We start from the raw sequence: 18,656 nt of genomic DNA, 5'->3' as shown, positions 1-18,656 counted from the left end.
ACCTAAACATGCAACGAAAAATTCTTTAGACATCTAAAGTTAACTTAGGATATAGTTTAGACAATTACTTTTACATTAAACTTTTTAAAAAATGAAATTAACTTGCTTATTATTGAGTCAAGTTCAAATTATATTTCATTCAAATACTTTTTAAATTTAATTAACCTATCATTTACTAATTAATATTGAAAAATGTTAATTTGAACTAGAACTCGAGTTGAAACTATAATAATCAAGTATACGAGTAAAATAGTTAAAACTATAATGTCAACATCATATAGTATTATAATGATTAATGTTGCTTTTAATTAATCAAATGGTCATAAGTTTACTTCCTTAATTTAAAGATTATGTTAAATGTAAATTAAGTTTAGAAGTCATATTAATTTTCTGGGTAAAGTACACAAATGGTCTCTCAATTATAGGGCATTCTCTTATTGAGTCAATCGACTATTAAAAGTTACAAAATGATCATTTGATTATAGGGTTTTATTTTGTTGAGTTCCTCTACTATTGAATATTACAAAATGGTCACCTGACTATTCATATATTCAAAACTCGTCATTTTCTGTTAAAAAAAGGATGATAGTCCTAGTTGGACGTTAACATACTGACTGTGATATGATAAAATATGATCCCAAAATCTCAAAGGAATATCATATATCAATTAATAGGTTAAAGTTTAGCTTAGACTGTCATTAATTTTTTTAACCAAAAAAAGACAAGTTTGGAACATATGAATAGCCGGGTGATCATTTTATAATTTTTAATAGTCGAGTGACCCAACAAAGTAACATCCTATAATTGGGAGATTATTTTGTACTTTTTAATAGTTAGAGATCCAACAAAACAATACTATGTAGTCGGCTGACAACAAAACAACACATTGTAGTCGGCTGACCATTTGTGTATTTTACCCTAATTGTTTTAAAAGATTGAGGACCTCATGTAACATTAAGCCAAAAATAAAAGAGGGTGGCTAATCAAATAATAATGGGCGCAAGCAAAAGAGGGAAACGTAAGGGAGAACTCAGAAAAATCGAAGCTTCGCTGGAAAACGAATCTCAACAATGAGCGAGGGTCCCAAGCTGTACGACCACAAACCCAAGAAAGGTATAACAAAACTCAAAACTAATCTAAATTCCATTTGCTTCTCAAATAATAGGGGTTTATGGGTGTTTGAAATTTGATTCCTTTTCTTATTGCAAAAACAATCTGCAGCTCAATTGAAACAATTTCAACAGAAAGGAAAGGATTTTCCTTCAAATTCATCTGGTGCAGCAGCAGCAGCATCATACACGATGGGCCAGCCGCCGCCGCCGCCACCTCAGCCTCCAAAGGAATCGTTTGCAAGGCGTTACAAGTTCCTTTGGCCCCTTCTATTGGCTGTCAACTTTGCTGTCGGAGGTGATGATTCCCTTTCTTTGTTTTAGTTGTTGAATGATCAGTAGTTCAAATGGGTTCTTTTTAATTTGGGTTGAATATTGAATTTTTATGCTTTTTAATTGTTGTTCTCGATTCTGTTTTTGATGGGTAATTGTTCACTTTAATCCCCAGAACAATGATGATTTCATCCAATTGACCCAAGTAGATTGTTTTTCAACCATTTAAAATATTTAGTTGAACTTTTGGGGAAAATTAGCTGATTTTTCTGGTATTCATCCAAAAGAGGAGTTTTGATTATATGTATGGATATATGGTTGAGTAATCCTTAACTTAAGTTACATTCACAATCGAATAGTGTATTGGACTGATGGGTATCCAGACTCACTTGAGGGTTAGAAAATATTTACATCCGACCTCCATGTTACGGTATTCTCTTAAATGCATAGTTACCAAACTGAAGTACCGAACATTGTGGAGTGATTATCTCTATATTCTTTGGGACTTGTAACAATAACGACGAGTGATGTGATTACCAATATGTCTCCTGCTTACCGAGCATTGTACGAGCAATGACTGTTTGAAAGCTGGTGACTGATTTCTTATCTGCATCAACATTTCTATGATAAATTGCAAAATGAATTTGTCGTAAGTTATAACTAATGAGTGATTACAGAGGAGTAAATAATATCGATAGCATTCATATAGCAATTACTTTTGGGGAAAAGTTGGATTCCTAGTTCTCAAATCAGTGAAAGTTTTTCTTTCATGCTCATTTCAGTTTTCTTTCTATTTTTTATCAGCTCTGATAATTACCGAGAGGGAGCCTGAATCTCGCTTAAATGAGAGTAAGATGAGAGGTTGCTTATCTGTGGTGTATGGAATTTTAACAATTCCGTGTTCTGATAATTACTTTTAGATATCATAGAAGAGAGAACTAGCTATTGTTCACAAGTGATCAAATAGTTTTTCTACGCATGTTGTTTGCTTGAGGATCATATCTTGATTGATTTTTGTTGTCGGGCCATAATAATTAGAATGGACCGTATCACTTCTTTACTCTTGGTATCTGGTTGTATTAACAGTTCATATAGATTCATCTTGTCCGGCAAACTCATGCACTGAATCGTGGTCCAACTTTCGCTGCTTTCCCCTGTTCTGAACTCAACCTTTTAACATAAGCTTTTTTTATACTGTCAAACTTGTAAAGCCTGGAAATTTTAGGTTGGCTCTTGACAATTTGGTGTTTTAGAGACATGATTTACTTCTACTCTGGTAAAAATCTGAATGATCAATGCACAGCTTATCTTTTCACGAGAACGAAGAAAAAGGACACGAACGGAACGGAAGAAGATGTCGATTCGAGTCCTCCTGTTTCAACTACAACTATCACTACTCAAGTTACTGAAAACTCATTACCCGCACCACCCATCATCACACAGCATTTGAATTCGTCTGAACCGATCCCAGAGAGCCAGCAGCTTGAACTTTTTAAGTATATATTGGAAGAGAAGAGGAAAGTCAAACCAAAAGATCCCGAGGAGAAGAAGAGGCTGGATGAAGAGAAAGCTATACTGAAACAATTCATCCGAGCGAAATCGATACCGCAATTATGACTCGATAATCCATTGCTGAAAACCTGGATATATTTTACTTTGACTTTGTTTTAGAGTTTTGGAAGTTTGGTTTCCTGAATTTCATGTTTTGTGTTTCCCTTTAGGTTTGTGGAATGTATAATTTTCTTGACAACTACTTTCTCATTTTAATCGTTGACTTCATCAAAATTTAGATTTTTTTCATTTTCGGTTCTTCAGTATCTTTTACGAACGCAATAGATCCAAACGATTTCATCTTATCTTCATTTTCTCACTATCTAAAATTGATTTTTTTAATCTCTCTTTAAAATTTGTAAAATTAAAATATAAAAATCCATTATTGTTTAAGTTTCAAGCTTTCTTGAATTTGAGAATTTTGAGGTATACTTTAAAAAATTAGAACAATAAAAAAATATTAATTTTTATAGTGAACTACAAAAATATAACGATCGAAACGACGATAAAATTAAAGATAATTATTTTTTTAAAAAGGATAACAACTATATCATTAACATTATTGTTTATTTAATGGACCAATATAAATTTATTCAAAATATTTAGTATTTTAACCAATTTTTTTATAATTTAATGTCCAAAATGAGATAACATCTAAATTTATGACTAATGATGGAGTTAATTTTAATTTTAATTCTCTCATGGATCTGGCCGACTCTAAGCGAGCAGCTTCGCTTAATTCATCTTGGGGTGTAAAGCTAATTTCTTCCTCACAAATTTTCTCTCCCGAAAAAAGGGTTATGTTATATTTCAATCAAGTTCCTTCTTACTAACCCTAATCTTTCCCAGGTTTCAATTCATCTTCTTTTTATTGTTTTTCTTTCAGTAACATTAACTGAAACTTAGGACTCGGATGTTTCCAAGACAGAGTTTCTTTCTTCTTCTTTTTTTTTGGGTTGTTAGCTTTTGCTTAATTCTCTGTTTGGTTGTGAAGGTAAACGGTTCTGAAGCAAAGAGACGTAGTGAGATCCCCCCACTCAATTTGCTCGAGTACGGAGATAAATGTATTTTTTTCACTGTTTTACGTTGGGAGTTCGAGTTATTTAGCTATTTTCTTAATGAAATATATTATTTTCATCTTCTAACTTATTCCTTGCATATTTTAATTTGTGTTTGTTAATTTATATGCATGTGTGTGTTTGCTCGCGCTTGTATGTATTGAAAAGTAATTTTATGTATAGATTTTGCCTGCCACAACTTGCAAAAAGAGAACTCGATATTGCAATCGGAGATAGATGATTAGAATTTCAAGTTGGTTTAAATGGAGTATGGTTTCTAGTGTTTTGCAGATGGTATTTGATGAGAACCTAAGGGATCCCGTGCTTCTTATTTCTTTTTTTTCCCCTGCTATCGGTGGGGGCCAATCTAAAAATGGTGACTTTGCTTTTAAATTTCCGCCTTAGATGTAGTTAAGAGAATTTGAAGGTTGAATTAATATCTGATAATCCACACTTATTGATTTAAAAACAGGAAAATGTTTAAAGGTCTGGACTTTGGTGCTTCTGATTTTCAGTATCATATATACTATTCATTTGGATTATCTTGAATAGTTGCATGCTAGACTCAGTTGAGCTCCTTTTGTTCTGGTTATTAACTACAGAACATCTTTGGATCTAGTTGCCACTTGCTGTGTGGTTAATGTATAAATTTCCTCTTGGAAGTAGACCACAAAATTTCATGAAGGTTTTGATCAATTCTTTTTGTGTGAAAATTCTTCTAGTGTATACTATTTCTTTCACCGGTACCATATTCATAAAATCTTATATATAAGTAAACCAAATATTCATAAAATCTTACTAAAGATTTTTTTATTGTGTTACTTTTTCCCAGAATAATTGAAAATGGTTGGGAGAAACCGCGTTCGTCGAGAAGCCTTCAATGACCAGCGCGGATTTCCTCCTGAAAGACCTTTCCACCGTGGTCCACCTCTGCCACATCGACCTCCTCATCCTGCATTGTTGGAGGAAGAACTTGAAATGCAGCATGCAGAGATTCGGAGGCTTTTGAGTGATAACAGCAGGCTTGTAGAAGATCGAATGGCTATACAACAAGAGCTTGGTGCTGCGAAAGATGAAATTCATCATTTGAATCTTGTCATTGGTGAAATTCGTGCTGAACAAGAGCTGCACTCAAGGGGACTCATTGATAAAGGCTTGAAGCTGGAGGCAGATCTCCGTGCAACTGAGCCATTGAAGAAGGAGGCTGTGCAACTCCGTGCAGAAGTTCAGAAACTGAATAATGTTAAGCAGGGACTGGCTGGCCAAGTGCAGACTCTCAAGCAAGATATTGCCAGGCTGCAAGCTGGTAATCAACAAATATCTGTTTTAAGAGCAGAAATTGATGGCCTGCACCAGGAGTTGGTGCGTTCGAGGTAGATACCTGCATCCTTTTTCACCCGTATTATTTTCTAAGAAAAAAAAATCCAAACGAATGGATGCTTCTGTTGAGCATTTAACTTGCAGTACTAATCATTAATATATCCAATTATATATTTAAATGCTAAATTAGAAATTTATTTCACAGGAATGCCATTGATTATGAAAAGAAGGCAAATATTGAGCTGATGGAGCAGAGACAAGCAATGGAGAAGAACATGGTCTCCATGGCACATGAAGTTGAAAAGCTGCATGCAGAACTTACCATTGTGGATGGTAGATCTTACTTTTATTATATGGTTAAAGTTTCTTTATCAAACTTGAGTAGAGTGATTTTTCTTAATTTGCTGGCTGGTTATATTCCCCTTCTTGCTCCTTCATCTTTTTAGAACTATAAAGGTTAGAACTTGGGACCTTCTTGTTGAAAGTCTGAAGTTCAAATGGTCAGGTGCATTTTGTGGATTCCATTGAACCTGCATTGATGTTTCCTGGCTTTTCCCTTACTCTTTTGATCTGCTCAATTGAATGATCATAATTAAATTTGGCTCCCCTCTAATCTCAATGTCTTGATAATTGATGGCTCAAGGTGGACCATATGGAATGAAATTCAACAGTTCAGAGGGGGCTTTTCCTGCTTCATATGAAGGATATGGGGCTCATCTGGTATTTATGCTCATTTTCTTGTTTGTTTTATTTGTTTGACCATAAATCTATTGCGTTGGGATTTTTTTCCCAATTAACACTTGTTTTTTTTTTTTTTTTTTTTTTTTTTTTTTATCCAAAACTAATTATGAAACTTTGACAATAGAGCCAAAAATGAGTGAGAGAGAGAAAAACGTAGAGAGAGAGAATTTTAAAAAAAAGTCAGTTCCCGATGAGTGTTGGTCGGCGTTTATCGACAATCTGAGCAGGAGGGTTTCTCGTCATACTCTTAAGGAATTATTCTTAGTCCATGGTCCGGTTATGAGAGTTTTCATTCCCAATCAAATTAGAAATCCTAAGTACAGATTTTCCACCTTTGCTTTTGTTCATTTTAAGAGGGAGGAAGATTTAAGGAGGGCTGTTGATGAGTTAAATGGGATTGTGATTGATGGAAGGAAGATCTTAGTTAGTCCTGCCAGATTTAAGGATGATCGTTCACGGTCAAGGGTGGTGCTTACTTCTTCAAACGAGGCTTCAGGTCAGATTTTTGCAGATTCTTCGAAATCAAGAGAAAGAGAAAATATTATCAGAAGTAGAAGGGACGATAGAACTTATAGGGATGCTCTGATGTCAAATGGGATTACAAGGGGGTATAAAGAACTATTGTCTGAGGATGTCCAAAGGAGGAATGTCAAGAAAAACATTATGGAGATGCATATTCCATCAGAAAGTGCCAATTGGGTGAAGAGGTCGTTAACAGGGATTATCAAATACTCGTTTCAAGTTGAGTTCATTCGGAATGCCTTATTTAAGGAAGGCTATGATGTTCAAATTGCTAGATGGGGTTATGTTTGGAACTCTTGCGTTTTAGTTCTCAATTCCCATGAGGAGATGCTGGATTTATGGAGCAAAAGGAAGAGGTTTTAAAACAGTGGTTTGAACGAGTGGAACCTTTACTGAATGAGGCCGGAGTTCCCATGGCCTTCTGCATGACAGAATTAATAGGGGTTCCTTTGTTATGCTGGAATGAATCTTTCTTTGAGAAAATGGCTGGGAGATGGGGCAAAGTGGTAGGTATTCATGAGAGTACAAGGAAAAGAGAAGACCTTACAATGGCAAGAATTTTATTGAGGGTGGAAAGCCCCTTTGATGTTCCAGAGGTGATCACTCTTGGATCTTATGGAAGATCATTCAAAGTAAGTATTAAGATTGGATCAGCAAGTGAGTATTCAAGTTCGTTTTTCAGTAATTTTCCGGTGGAGGATTCCGATGAGGCATTTTCTGAAGAAATTAGGTCTGAGGAGGAGGTAGACAGGCTGTTGTCAGATCATGGGGAAGGGGAGGCAGGTGCAGCAAGGAAAAATCGTCTGTCAGTGGACAATTGGATTGAGCAGGGTGTGTTCAGTGGTTCTGGAGGAGTTAGTGAGAATAGACAGCTAGCAAGGCTTCCCTTAGATAGGAAAGGTATTAAATGTAGTATGCCAGAAAGTCAAAAGGTTGGGAGTCTACAAGTTGGTGAGTTTGCAGGTTTGGGGATTAGAAGTCAACATTATTCGGCTGATGGGTCTCAAGCCCATTCTGAAAATTCTGGGCAGTCTGGGTCAAAAGATTTTTCGGGTTTCATTTCTGGGCCAGCATATATAGTTAATAAGTTTGGGGATTTTGTGGAGAACCTTAATTTAGATGGGAAAAACAGGAAAACGTTTAAAGTATTGGAGAAGAGCCCAATTACAGAGAAGGTGGTTAATGCAGAAATAGAGGCTGAAGAAGAAAGTTTAAGGTTGGTTGATCCGGTTACAACTAATTTAGGAAACATCTCAAGGGGGAGACAGTTACACCGCTCTAGAAGAAAGGTCTCATCTGAGAGTGAGGTGCTGGAAACTAGAAGTTTGAGCAGTTGCAAAAGGGTCTATAGCAGGTCGAGGGATAGAAGATATTGGTATGGAGATTTGTTGAACTTTACGAATGAAAAAGGTGGCACCAAGGTGGGGCAGAGGAAGTTGGATGTGGACTCCAGCATTGCAAATCAGATTTGTTTTTCAACAGAGCTCATTGCTGATGGGAGTCTTCTTCCTAGCTCTGTTAATGGTCTTGGGGATGGGACCGTAGAGCGGGAGATTGAAGGTTACTGTTCTGAAGGTGAATGCTTAAGACCCAAATCTGGTTTGTTAATTAGAAGGAAGAGGAGAGCTAGAAGGATCCTGTTTCGAGAAGCTCTTGACCAGGTGAGCATTGATATAGCATCCTCCTCAGCTTTCTCGAGTTTATTGAAAGAAGCTGTTGAAACTTGGGAGGTTAGTAAGCTTTTGGGAGTATCTTTTAAGGAAGGGAAAGAAGCATTTTTGGAAAAAATCATAGCTCTAGAGAAAGGCTTGATTGGGATTAATCAAGGTTTGGTTGATTGAGGGTTTTGTTTGTACCTTGTTCCCTTTATGAAGATGTCAAAGTTAGTAATATGTTCATGGAATGTTAGGGGTCTGGGGAAAAATGAAAAAAAGAGGGCTGTTCAGAATTTAGTCACTAGCTTAAATCCTACTTTCCTTTGGTTACAAGAAACTAAGACTGAAAAATTTAAGAGGTCTTTCTTTAGGAGAAGTGGGATTAATAAGCTTAAAGGAGTTTTGGAATCTCCTTCAGTTGGATCAGCGGGGGGCCTGTTGTGTTGTTGGGATGACAATATCTTTGAGTTGGAGAGTCAGTTTATTAGTAGGAGATTTATAGCTACCTTTGGTAAATTCCGGAATAAAAACTTCAGTTGTGGTTTCATTAATGTATACGGTCCAGCAGTGGAGGAAGAGAAAGCTGATTTTTTTGAAGAATTAAGCAGTTTTCTTAGTGGACAGAATTTTCCAGTTTGTGTGGGAGGGGACTTCAATGTTTATTTACAAGAAAATGAGAAGATGGGCAGAGGCCAAAGTAGGAGCTCAATGGAGATCTTTAATGACTTCATTCTTCATACGGGCTTAATTGATCTTCCTTTGAATGGGGGAAGGTTCACTTGGTGTAATAACCAAGAGAATCCCACGTTTGTAAGATTAGATCGTTTTTTGGTTGACAGTCAATTTCTAGCGTTATTTCCGGACATTTCACAGTCTCTTCTACCAAGATCATTGTCAGATCACAATGCCATAATTCTTGTGAATAAAGGAGTGGACTGGGGTCAAAAACCGTTTAGAATGTTCAACTATTTGATGGATGAGGAGGGTTTTGAGGATATGGTTATTTCTTCTATTCAGAGTTCTAAGAAAAGTCAGAAGAAGGCAGGTGCTTTTAGTCTTTTAAGGAGTGCCAAACATGCAATTAAAAAGTGGTCTGGAAACAGAGATAAGTATCCAGGAGACTTGATTTCTGAGTTAGAGAAGAAAATTTCGAAGATAGAGGCTGATATTCAACAAAAGCAGGGTGCTGTCGATAGTGAGGTATTAACTGAGTTGAATAATTGTAGAGCAGAATTGTGGAAGCTGCACAAGATCCAAGAGCAGATTTGGTTTCAGTATTCGAGATCTAAATGGATTGAAGACGGGGATCGCAACACTAAATACTTCCATTCCTGTGCTACGGTTAGGAAGAAGAGGAATGCACTGGTGGCACTTAATTTTAGAGGAGAAATAGTTGAAGACCCAATTGCTATTAAGGACATTGTGAAGGATTATTTTTTTAAGATCTACAATAACCGATCTACTCTAGAAATTGATGAATTAAATCTGGATTTTTCCAGAATTTCTTTGGAGCAGAATCAGTTCTTAGAGCAGGAATTTTCAGAGGAGGAAGTTTGGGATGTTGTGAAGTCTTGTGGAAGTAACAAAGCTCCGGGTCCCGATGGCTTTAATATGGGTTTTTTCAAGAGGTTTTGGCAGGTACTTAAGGAAGATATTATGACCTTCTTTAAGAAGTTTTACTTGGGAAAGGATTGGGAACATGGAATAAATCACACTTTCATCACTCTTATTCCGAAAATTTCAAACATTGGTGGTTTGGACGATTTTAGACCTATTAGCTTAGTGGGTGGTTTGTACAAGATCCTCTCTAAATGTCTGTCAAGGAGACTTAGGAGCTGCATTTCAGATTTGATCAGTCCATGTCAATTCGCTTTTATTCCCGGTCGACAAATCTTGGATTGTTCCCTTATAGCCAATGAAGGGATTGACTTTTGGAAGAAGAATGGTTTAAAAGGATGTGTTTTTAAAGCTGATTTCAAGAAGGCATATGATACTCTTGACTGGCCTATTTTGTTCAGAATTATGAAGGAAATGGGATTTGGTTCTAGATGGATAGGGTGGATTTCGAAGTGCATCACTTCAGCAACTGTTTCAGTCTTGGTGAATGGGGTTCCAATCGAGGAAATCCCAATGGCTAAGGGTCTTCGTCAAGGCTGTTCGTTGTCTCCGTTGTTGTTTAATATAGTTGGGGAACTATTGAATTTATTGATACTTAAAGCTGTTTCAGGGGGTCTCTTTTCGAGTTTGATGATTACAAATGGGGAGAAGAATTTTAATTTAACACATATACAATTTGCTGACGACCTTATAATATTCTGTGGTGCGTCGAAAAAACAGATCTTGAATGTGAAGAGGGTGCTTCGAGTGTTTGAGATTATTTCTGGACTTCAGTTGAACTTGAAGAAGTGCAAATTGTTTGGGGTGAATTTAAGGGAAGAGGAAATTAAGGATTGGGCAACTACGATTGGATGTTCAGTGGGTTATTTTCCCTCTGAATATTTGGGACTCCCTCTTGGTCCACACAGGAACTCTAACATTCTGTGGGATCCAGTGGTTCAAAGCTTCAATAAGAGGTTAGCAGGCTGGAAAGGCTCTTCTTTGTCACTGGCGGGCAGGCTGGTTTTGATTAAATCAGTCCTATGTTCACTTCCTATATACTATTTGTCATTATTTAAGGTACCAGCTTCAGTATACAAGACCCTAAACTCTATTATGTCAAATTTTTTATGGGGTGGAGGAGGTGGGAGAAAGAAAATCCATTGGGTAAGCTGGTCCAACGTTTGTAAACCAAAAATTGAAGGAGGCTTGGGAGTTCCTAATTTAAATACGATGAATAGGGCTTTATTGGAAAAGTGGGCTTGGAGGTTTGCTATGGAGAGGAAGGCAGTTTGGAGGGAAATGATTGCACTAAATACAAATTGGATTCTTCATTGATGCAGCTTGATAGTAAGGTTTCTCCTAAATCTTCTTGGATATGGAGATCTTTGGTGAATAATCATTTTAAAGCTGATTCGATGGGCTGTAGTATCAGAAGCAATTATAGCTACAAAATTGGCAATGGGAGGAATATTCGGTTTTGGCAAGACAATTGGGCATTGGATCATCCTTTGAGGGTCATGTTCCCTAGACTATTCTCTATTGCAGTGAACAAAACCGGAAGATTATTTCAGTTTGGGGATTACAGTTCTGGGGGCTGGTTTTGGAACGTCCAGTTGAGAAGGGAGTTGAATGACTGGGAATTTGAACAATGGTTAAACTTGATGGCTGTTATTTCAGAATTTTCTGTTTCTACTGATGCGGTTGATGGACTGTTGTGGAAGGGGAATGGAGAAGGGGTTTTCAATGTTAAATCATGTGCCAATCTATATTATTCGGGTATTTCTGATTTGGAGGAAGCTAATTTTTGGAAATCTATTGTTTGGAGGGGCATGCTGCCTCCAAGAGTGGAGACTTTTCTTTGGCAAGTTATCTTAAAGAAGCTGGCAGTGAAGACAGCTCTGGTTAAGAGAGGTGTTCAGGGCATAAATGATTCTATGTGTCCTTTTTGTAATCTAGAAGAAGAGTCTTCATCTCATCTATTTTTTTCATGTTCGGTTGTTTGGCCAATATGGACTAAATTCATGGGTTATTGGAATTTTCAGTCTGTTTTTCATGAAGATGCAAAAAATTCCTAGTAGCATGGACTAACCTAAAGACCAACTCTCTGATGTGGTCATTTATCCCTGGAGTGGTCTTATGGACAATATGGAAAACTAGGAATTATATAGTGTTTGAAGGAGGGAAGTTTGATCGAGCAGAAATATTCTATCTAGCTAGGTGCAGGCTTGCTTCATGGTTTCTAGCTAGGGAAACTCAGATTTCTATTTCCAAGGATGCTCTTATTGCCGACCCGTCCTTAGTGGATTCTTGCTCGTCTTATACTAATCGGATTTCATCTAAGGTTCCTTGGTCCCCTCCTCCAGAAGGTTTTATTAAACTTAATGTGGATGCGGCTACTTCTAGTGATTGGAAGAGGAGTGGTTTAGGTGGCGTTCTGAAAGATAGTTCTGGTTCGATTCTCGGCTCCTTCAAAGACCCTGCTGGTCCGGGACCTCCAACTTTGATGGAATTGAAAGCTATCCTAAAGGGGTTATTTTATTATGAATCTATTCGCCACAAATTTAAAGAGAGATTGATTATCGAGAGTGATAGTAAGGTGGCAATTGGTTGGGTCAAGGATGTTGGTTCTTGTCCTGTCGTTTATGTTCAAGTTGTTAAGGAAATTATTCAAAAGCTTAGTGTTTATGAAGGTATTATTAGATGGGTTAGTAGAACAGCCAATATAGAGGCGGATGTTCTAGCTAAGTCTGGTATTGGTTGAGTATTATGTTCTATTAAGGGCTGGTTCTTTTTGGCTTTTTATCTCTGGAGGGAGATTAGACATTGTATTACTTTGTAATGTTTTAAGATTAATGAAATCCTAGGGCACTCTTTTCCTCCTTCCGCTGATTAAGGAACTATTTTCAAGTTCCGTTAATCATGAAGGGGGTTTTTAGTGAGGCCTACTATTCCTATCAAAAAAAAAAAAACACTTGTTTTTCCTGTACAGGTTGCTGCTGATAAGGGTCCTTTTCATGGTCCTCGTCCTGGGACTTGGGAGAAGCCTCTTAATACTCGTCGCTAGGAGAGTTTTTGCTTGATGGAAGAAAGGCAAAATTGTTGCTCTGTTCTGAAGTGCAAAATATTGGCCAGCATGGAACTCATCATCTATGTGTGCATGCTACATAAGTAATTTTTATCTTAATATGTAGTTAGTCATCTTAAGCTTCTTATATAAGATTCTGTGTTGCTTTCTTTTCATTGGTAGAGGAAGCGATACCCTTTATATATACATGAGATCGTAATATGATAATTTCAACTTCTATCGGGTCCAATCCTTCATCACCATTTTTTATTGTCGTTTGTTTTATTTTATTTATCGTTTTGCTTGAATATAACTAATATTACTTTAGGTATAAATGCTGCCCCCTAAATAAGGTAGTTGTCTTTGGTCCATTTGAAATTTACGATCCATGAATTAAGCTTTTGGTTACAACCTACATGTTAATATACATGCTACCTTTTTGACCTATTCGGACAATCTCCCGGAACAATTTCTCTTGGGTAGTAGATCATAGAAGACCGCAATGAAGTTTTTGCTTGTTGCAGAAAGATAATGTAACAGCCAATTGGAAACAAACTCCATATCTTAGTAGATTACTTTATTTTCTACTTTCTAGGTCATCTCATGCGACACTTGAATATTAGCGTTTTTGGTGGAGGGCATTTTTCTCTTGAAAATTGATAGTTATAATTTCGTGGATATCATTAGAGGGCAATTTGTTAATCTTGAGTGTATTATTTTCCTTGTGAGATGGAGGGGATATCATCTGTCATGGTAGATTTTGGTTGTGAATATATGCATTTTAAGTATTGACCTGGAAGCAAGAAGTCTGTGGATGGATATGATTCAACTTGCTTCCAACGGTCACATTATGGGCACTATTGGGAGTTGAATTAAATTTTGACTGCATGCTATTCCTTCAAAGTTGTGCAGTTCTGGCATGTAATTCAAGGTGTTATAAGTTGGAGTTTTGTCTGGAAAAGAAATATGTGAGAATGGGTTCTTCTCTCAAGTGATGTAGGCATTCAGTTGAATAGTGAGAATGGTCTCATCATCTAGAAGTACATTGTTTAAAGCATTCAGGGGCTTCCCTTTCGCTTGCTTTTATTAGCTCTTATTTCTTGATTTATGCTGTTGTGGTGAATGATGTATGGTTGCTGCAAAATTAGAGGACATGCTTTTCGGTATTTGGCGACCTAGAAGAGAATCATTTGTCTTAAATTTACTGTAGGCTGCCTTTGGTATCCATTTCCATATGGTGTGTTTGAAACTTGGAGTTCAAATGTTTTAGGCAATAACAGAAAATGGTATGGTGTGTGTGACCAAGGACCTATTTAGATATCTTTCTTGGAATGGGGTTTCTATGTTATTCTTCCATTTGGGAATATATTGGAAAAGTGGAGCTGAAGTAATTCTTTGCATTTATTCTTATGGTCTGTTGAGAATGTGCTAAAGAGCTAGACCATAATTGACTTTGACTTTTAGTGGATTTTGACTCGAGGTATCTTGGATGGAGAAAGTATTAATTTTGACGTTGATAGTAGAAGTATTAATTTGGATGGAGAAAGTATTCTTATGGTCTGTTGAAGTAATTTTGACTTTTAGCAGATTTTCCCAGCTAAGAAGTGTGAGCCAAATGTACACATTTGTGTCTGCAGTAGCACTACTCATCAGTAGTTGTTAACATTTTCTCCCACTCTTGCCAGAATTACAAGAAAGTATAGCAATAGGGATTGATCGTATTTTCTATGATTGAGGGAATTCTTGTATTAAGCTTATCCAGCAGGTGGCATATGCAATGGAATATTTTGTATACATAGAAAAAAGGATTTAGGTTTTGGAATATTAAGTCAGCTATTGAATCTACTTGCATAAATGGTCCACTTCCACGGATGGATCCTTTCAGAACACACAGCGCTTGAAGAAAAAACTTTTGGCTCCTTGATCGGATGAAGTTTTCAATTCATCCTTTGATTAAATCTTATAGCCATCATTTGCAGTTTTATTCCTGCCCATAGAATCATCTGGTGCAACTCTACAGCTCTGCTGTCTGTTTTTGTTCTGCAAAGTTACTCAGTGGTCAACGTATTCCAGGCAGCCCCTACATAATTACAAGTAGTTCTGTTATTCATTGGCATGGAAAGATATTTGAAAGATGATGGGAAGCCATGTGGAAGAGGTTGACTACTGATCGGTACTTAGGCAAGTTTTGTCTTTTTTATGTGTTCCGTGGATCTTCAATTTCTTTTTAAGTTGAACTTCACTGAGACTATCATTGATTTCATTCTCTTAATTTGACATTTCCTGCTTTATATAGATATACCTGTATCCTTGCTGAGTTCCTTAGATTTATACCTTGCTCTGGTTAATCAATATATAGCTGTATTAGTGGATATGCATTTGTCATTTGCCAAGGCTTTGTATGAGGATTAGGTCTTGCCAAAAAAAAAAATCGAAGAGAGATCATGCTATCAGGCACTTGTTTGTACCAGTTTGTGGTGAAATATTCCATTGGTTGTGCTGGAACTAGTGGTCTTGGATTGGAAGGGGAAACGTTTTATTCTAAGTGCTCAAGGATGATAGAAGATGTTAGTTCTATTTGGAACATTTGGTTGGATACTTCTGGACTGATACGATTCACTTGAAAATACACACTTCATACAAATAAGATATTCATTAAAGTTGATTTAGAATTCATATATCGTATAGAAGGGAATACACATAGCGTCAATGCTGAGGATAGTTGTTTCTTCCCTATTTTAGTGAAAAGAAGAAGCTGCCCAAGCAACAATCTACAAAGATATCTAAGAACAACTTGAATGGCTTCTCTAACTAGATAGAGAAAATCTGTTGGATTGATGTATCATTTGTAAAAGCTAATTTTTTTCTGGCTTTATGATTTATTTTGATGCCAGGCTCTTAGAGGAAGTGACAAACTTGTATCTCTGCCTGTATATTGCGGTATCTTTATTCTTAATGAGATCAAGGTCTGAATCATTCTGGTTCTATAGCTAGAGTACTGTATTTATGGGAGAAAGTAGTTGTTTTATACTAAATATGGAGTCTGTGAAAGGTGGAATTTGCTGGATGCAAACCACATCCAAAAATGGTTTCCTCATTTATGGGATGATGTTTCCCCTGCATCATGCTAACAATGTGAAGAAAAATAGGATCTTTTGGTCTACAAAGATGTGTTCTTGAGCATGGACTGTTGGATGTACATTGTTAGAGAGTTGCCATTTGCTTCTTAAGGCTTTCCTTCATGTAACCAAAGATATATGGAAAATGATGCTAGCAGTTCTGAAGAGTTAACTTGTTGCTGATCTGAAATTTTTAATTAGGAATGTCATGATAATAAGATTGCTTACGTAATTGTAGAAGTGGAGGCATGAGTACATGTATTCGTGGACCGCTGCTTTCCTTGCAAGTTCTTTTATACCAGTTAATGAATAGTTGTAGTTTCCTTGGATCATTCTGGTGATTAAATAAAATTGTTTTTTGTTTACCACTCACCTAAAGAAGATTCCTACTTTTTTATTCAAGATTCTTACTAATTTGTGTTTTTAATTGTTTGCAGATGGGGGATCTGGTATGCATCATCCATAAAGTGAAGAAAGAACATGTAGTAACCTTACATGAGATTGAGGACGTATGATGAATGAGGTAAAGTTTCATTCGCTTCTAGACAAACATGAAGAAAATAATAATTAAAAAAGAACCCTCTTTCCGAATGTGAGTGTGAAATTGATATTCATGCATAAATCTTAAAGGTGCTGCAAGTCGATGAGACAGTTACTCTCCTCTTGGCCCCAAGACAAGTGTTTATAGGCTAAACTTAGACATACTCGGAAGTGACTTTCAGCCAAGTCCATGTGGTCTGCTAGGCTAAAGTTCCAAGCCTGTGAAAATCAGGTTTGTAAGTTATTCTCCTAATCCTAGGCGTAGGCTACACTATATCAACCATCTCTGTTTTACCTTCTCATTCCCAGGTCTCCTGCAATCTCTAGTAATGGCATGATTTTGACATTGCAATTCCTGGGTATGATCATTGATAAACCAATTAGGTTTGCATACAAGCTTGTTTTAGTTAAGCTAAGATTTCCATAAAATGTCTCTCAGTCTTGCTAATAATAAATCAATAAAAAACAAGGTTCATACTGATAAAATCTAGGGTTCGTTTAGTTTCAAGAAACGGGTCATTTTCGTTTTCATATTTCTGGAAAGTGAATAACATTGATGAAAACTTGTTTCAAGAATTTTTTTATTTAACTTTTACAAAAAAAAATTATTTTACTTGCCATGTTTCCGATTATAAGAAAATATCTCTAGAAACCGAAGTCTTGTTTCTCCTTCCCCCCCCCCCTTTAAATCAGTCAAATTCACCTGCATTATTAGCTTGCATGCATGATAGAAAAAGTAGACCTAAATAATTTGATATGCTATTTCCATGAAACGCCAACCCTCTAAGTTACAAAACATAAAATATATACACGTAACGTTGTCAAGAACAAACTGGCATACACAAAAGTCATATCATTACAGCCTCTTGCATTGCTTGTTTAGGATCTGCAATATCTCTGTTTTGAACCCCATCACTATTGCTGTCCCTACAACCTGGTGTGGTCTTTTCTCTTTTAATTTTATTTGTTTTTGTGTATAATACTATGATTACATTAACACAAATTTATTATATAATAATATTTCACGTGCAATGTTAGGAATTATGCTTTAAAAAAAATCCTTCTTCCGTTTTCTTTTGAAAAGAGTGCACTTTTATATTTAGATTTAAAAAAAAAAAAAATTCACCCACTTTTCTAAGGGATTGCAGTATGTTTCTTAACTCAGTTAATATAGTTGTTATAGTCATTACGTAGAAGTTGTGAGTAGGTTTGAGTATGTGTACTTGCAAATATATTAATTTTAATTTGAAGTTCGGAATATTTTTGGAGTTTAGGAAATATATAAAATATATATTTAAACAAGTACTAAAAAATCACCAGTAAAATTAGTGCATCTCGTAAAAATGATATATCTAAAAAAAATAAAAGATAGTAACTGAAATACATATCATATTTAAAACCATCGTCCCTTCATAAATACTTTATTGCTTAACCACTATCACGTTCCTCCCTTACTCTTGACAACCTGTGGAACGATCCCAACTTCCTCAACCCACTCGGAATACCTATCACGAGCTAAAGACCGTATCAAAGACGGCCTCAGAGCTCGACGTCCATGGAAATTCATGTTCAACATCCACTCCATCAACTGCCCTCGAACCGTCTCTGAATCCATTTCCAGGTTTAGAACTAACGTGGCTTACTTCCGAATGAACTATGCCATGATCGTGCTTTTCATCCTTTTCCTCGGCCTACTATGGCACTTGATCTCCCTCATAGTCCTTGTTATCATGATGGCCCTCTGGTTGGTCCTGTACTTCCTACGGGACAAACCCTTGGTTATTTTCAACCGGATGACCTACGATCGCATGTTGCTCGTGGTGTTGGGGGTTTTGACCTTTGTGTTCTTGCTGTTAACTGATGCCGCCAGAAATATCTTGGTGTCGGTTTTGATCGGTGCTGTTGTCATCTTGGTCCACGCTTCGTTGAGGAAGATTGATGATTTTATGATGAAGAAACTACCATCTCGATTTCTGGACCTTCATCATCATCTTCATAGTTCTGGGTTTCTTTTTTCTCTTTCGAGGCTTAAATTGAGTTATATATTTGGTATTTTTTTATGAATGTTGTTTAATTTAACATTGTTAGGTGCCAAGGTGCCAACT

The 18,656-nt window shown here is 36.5% G+C and overlaps 2 protein-coding genes and 1 pseudogene across 7 annotated transcripts; all 3 read left to right on the top strand.

The window, feature by feature from the left end:
- Positions 1–985: 985 nt before the first annotated feature.
- LOC120210257 lies at positions 986–3,130 on the top strand. The gene is made up of 3 exons (XM_039209022.1): positions 986–1,113; positions 1,222–1,407; positions 2,686–3,130. Exons 1-3 carry the CDS (start codon positions 1,071–1,073, stop codon positions 2,997–2,999), a joined length of 543 nt encoding a protein of 180 aa, XP_039064953.1. The 5' UTR covers positions 986–1,070; the 3' UTR covers positions 3,000–3,130.
- A 536-nt stretch (positions 3,131–3,666) lies between these two features.
- LOC120210253 (protein FLX-like 3) lies at positions 3,667–17,075 on the top strand. 6 transcript variants are annotated; one of them, XR_005524491.1, is made up of 8 exons: positions 3,667–3,782; positions 3,928–3,997; positions 4,824–5,364; positions 5,517–5,644; positions 5,955–6,031; positions 12,818–12,996; positions 16,449–16,534; positions 16,642–17,074. XR_005524491.1 is itself a non-coding variant. In XM_039209020.1 (6 exons), exons 3-6 carry the CDS (start codon positions 4,835–4,837, stop codon positions 12,890–12,892), a joined length of 810 nt encoding a protein of 269 aa, XP_039064951.1. In that variant the 5' UTR covers positions 3,667–3,782; positions 3,928–3,997; positions 4,824–4,834; the 3' UTR covers positions 12,893–13,140. The 6 variants fall into 6 exon arrangements, 1 of the variants encoding a protein (XP_039064951.1); XR_005524488.1 differs by having other exon boundaries at positions 3,928–3,983; positions 16,449–17,075; XR_005524487.1 differs by having other exon boundaries at positions 16,449–17,075.
- LOC120210235 lies at positions 15,337–18,550 on the top strand (annotated as a pseudogene).
- Positions 18,551–18,656: the final 106 nt, after the last annotated feature.

Source organism: Hibiscus syriacus, unplaced genomic scaffold, assembly GCF_006381635.1.
Source record: "Hibiscus syriacus cultivar Baekdansim isolate YM2019G1 unplaced genomic scaffold, ASM638163v2 tig00109921_pilon, whole genome shotgun sequence".
NCBI lineage: Eukaryota > Viridiplantae > Streptophyta > Magnoliopsida > Malvales > Malvaceae > Hibiscus > Hibiscus syriacus.
This window is presented reverse-complemented; position numbering and strand designations above follow the sequence as displayed.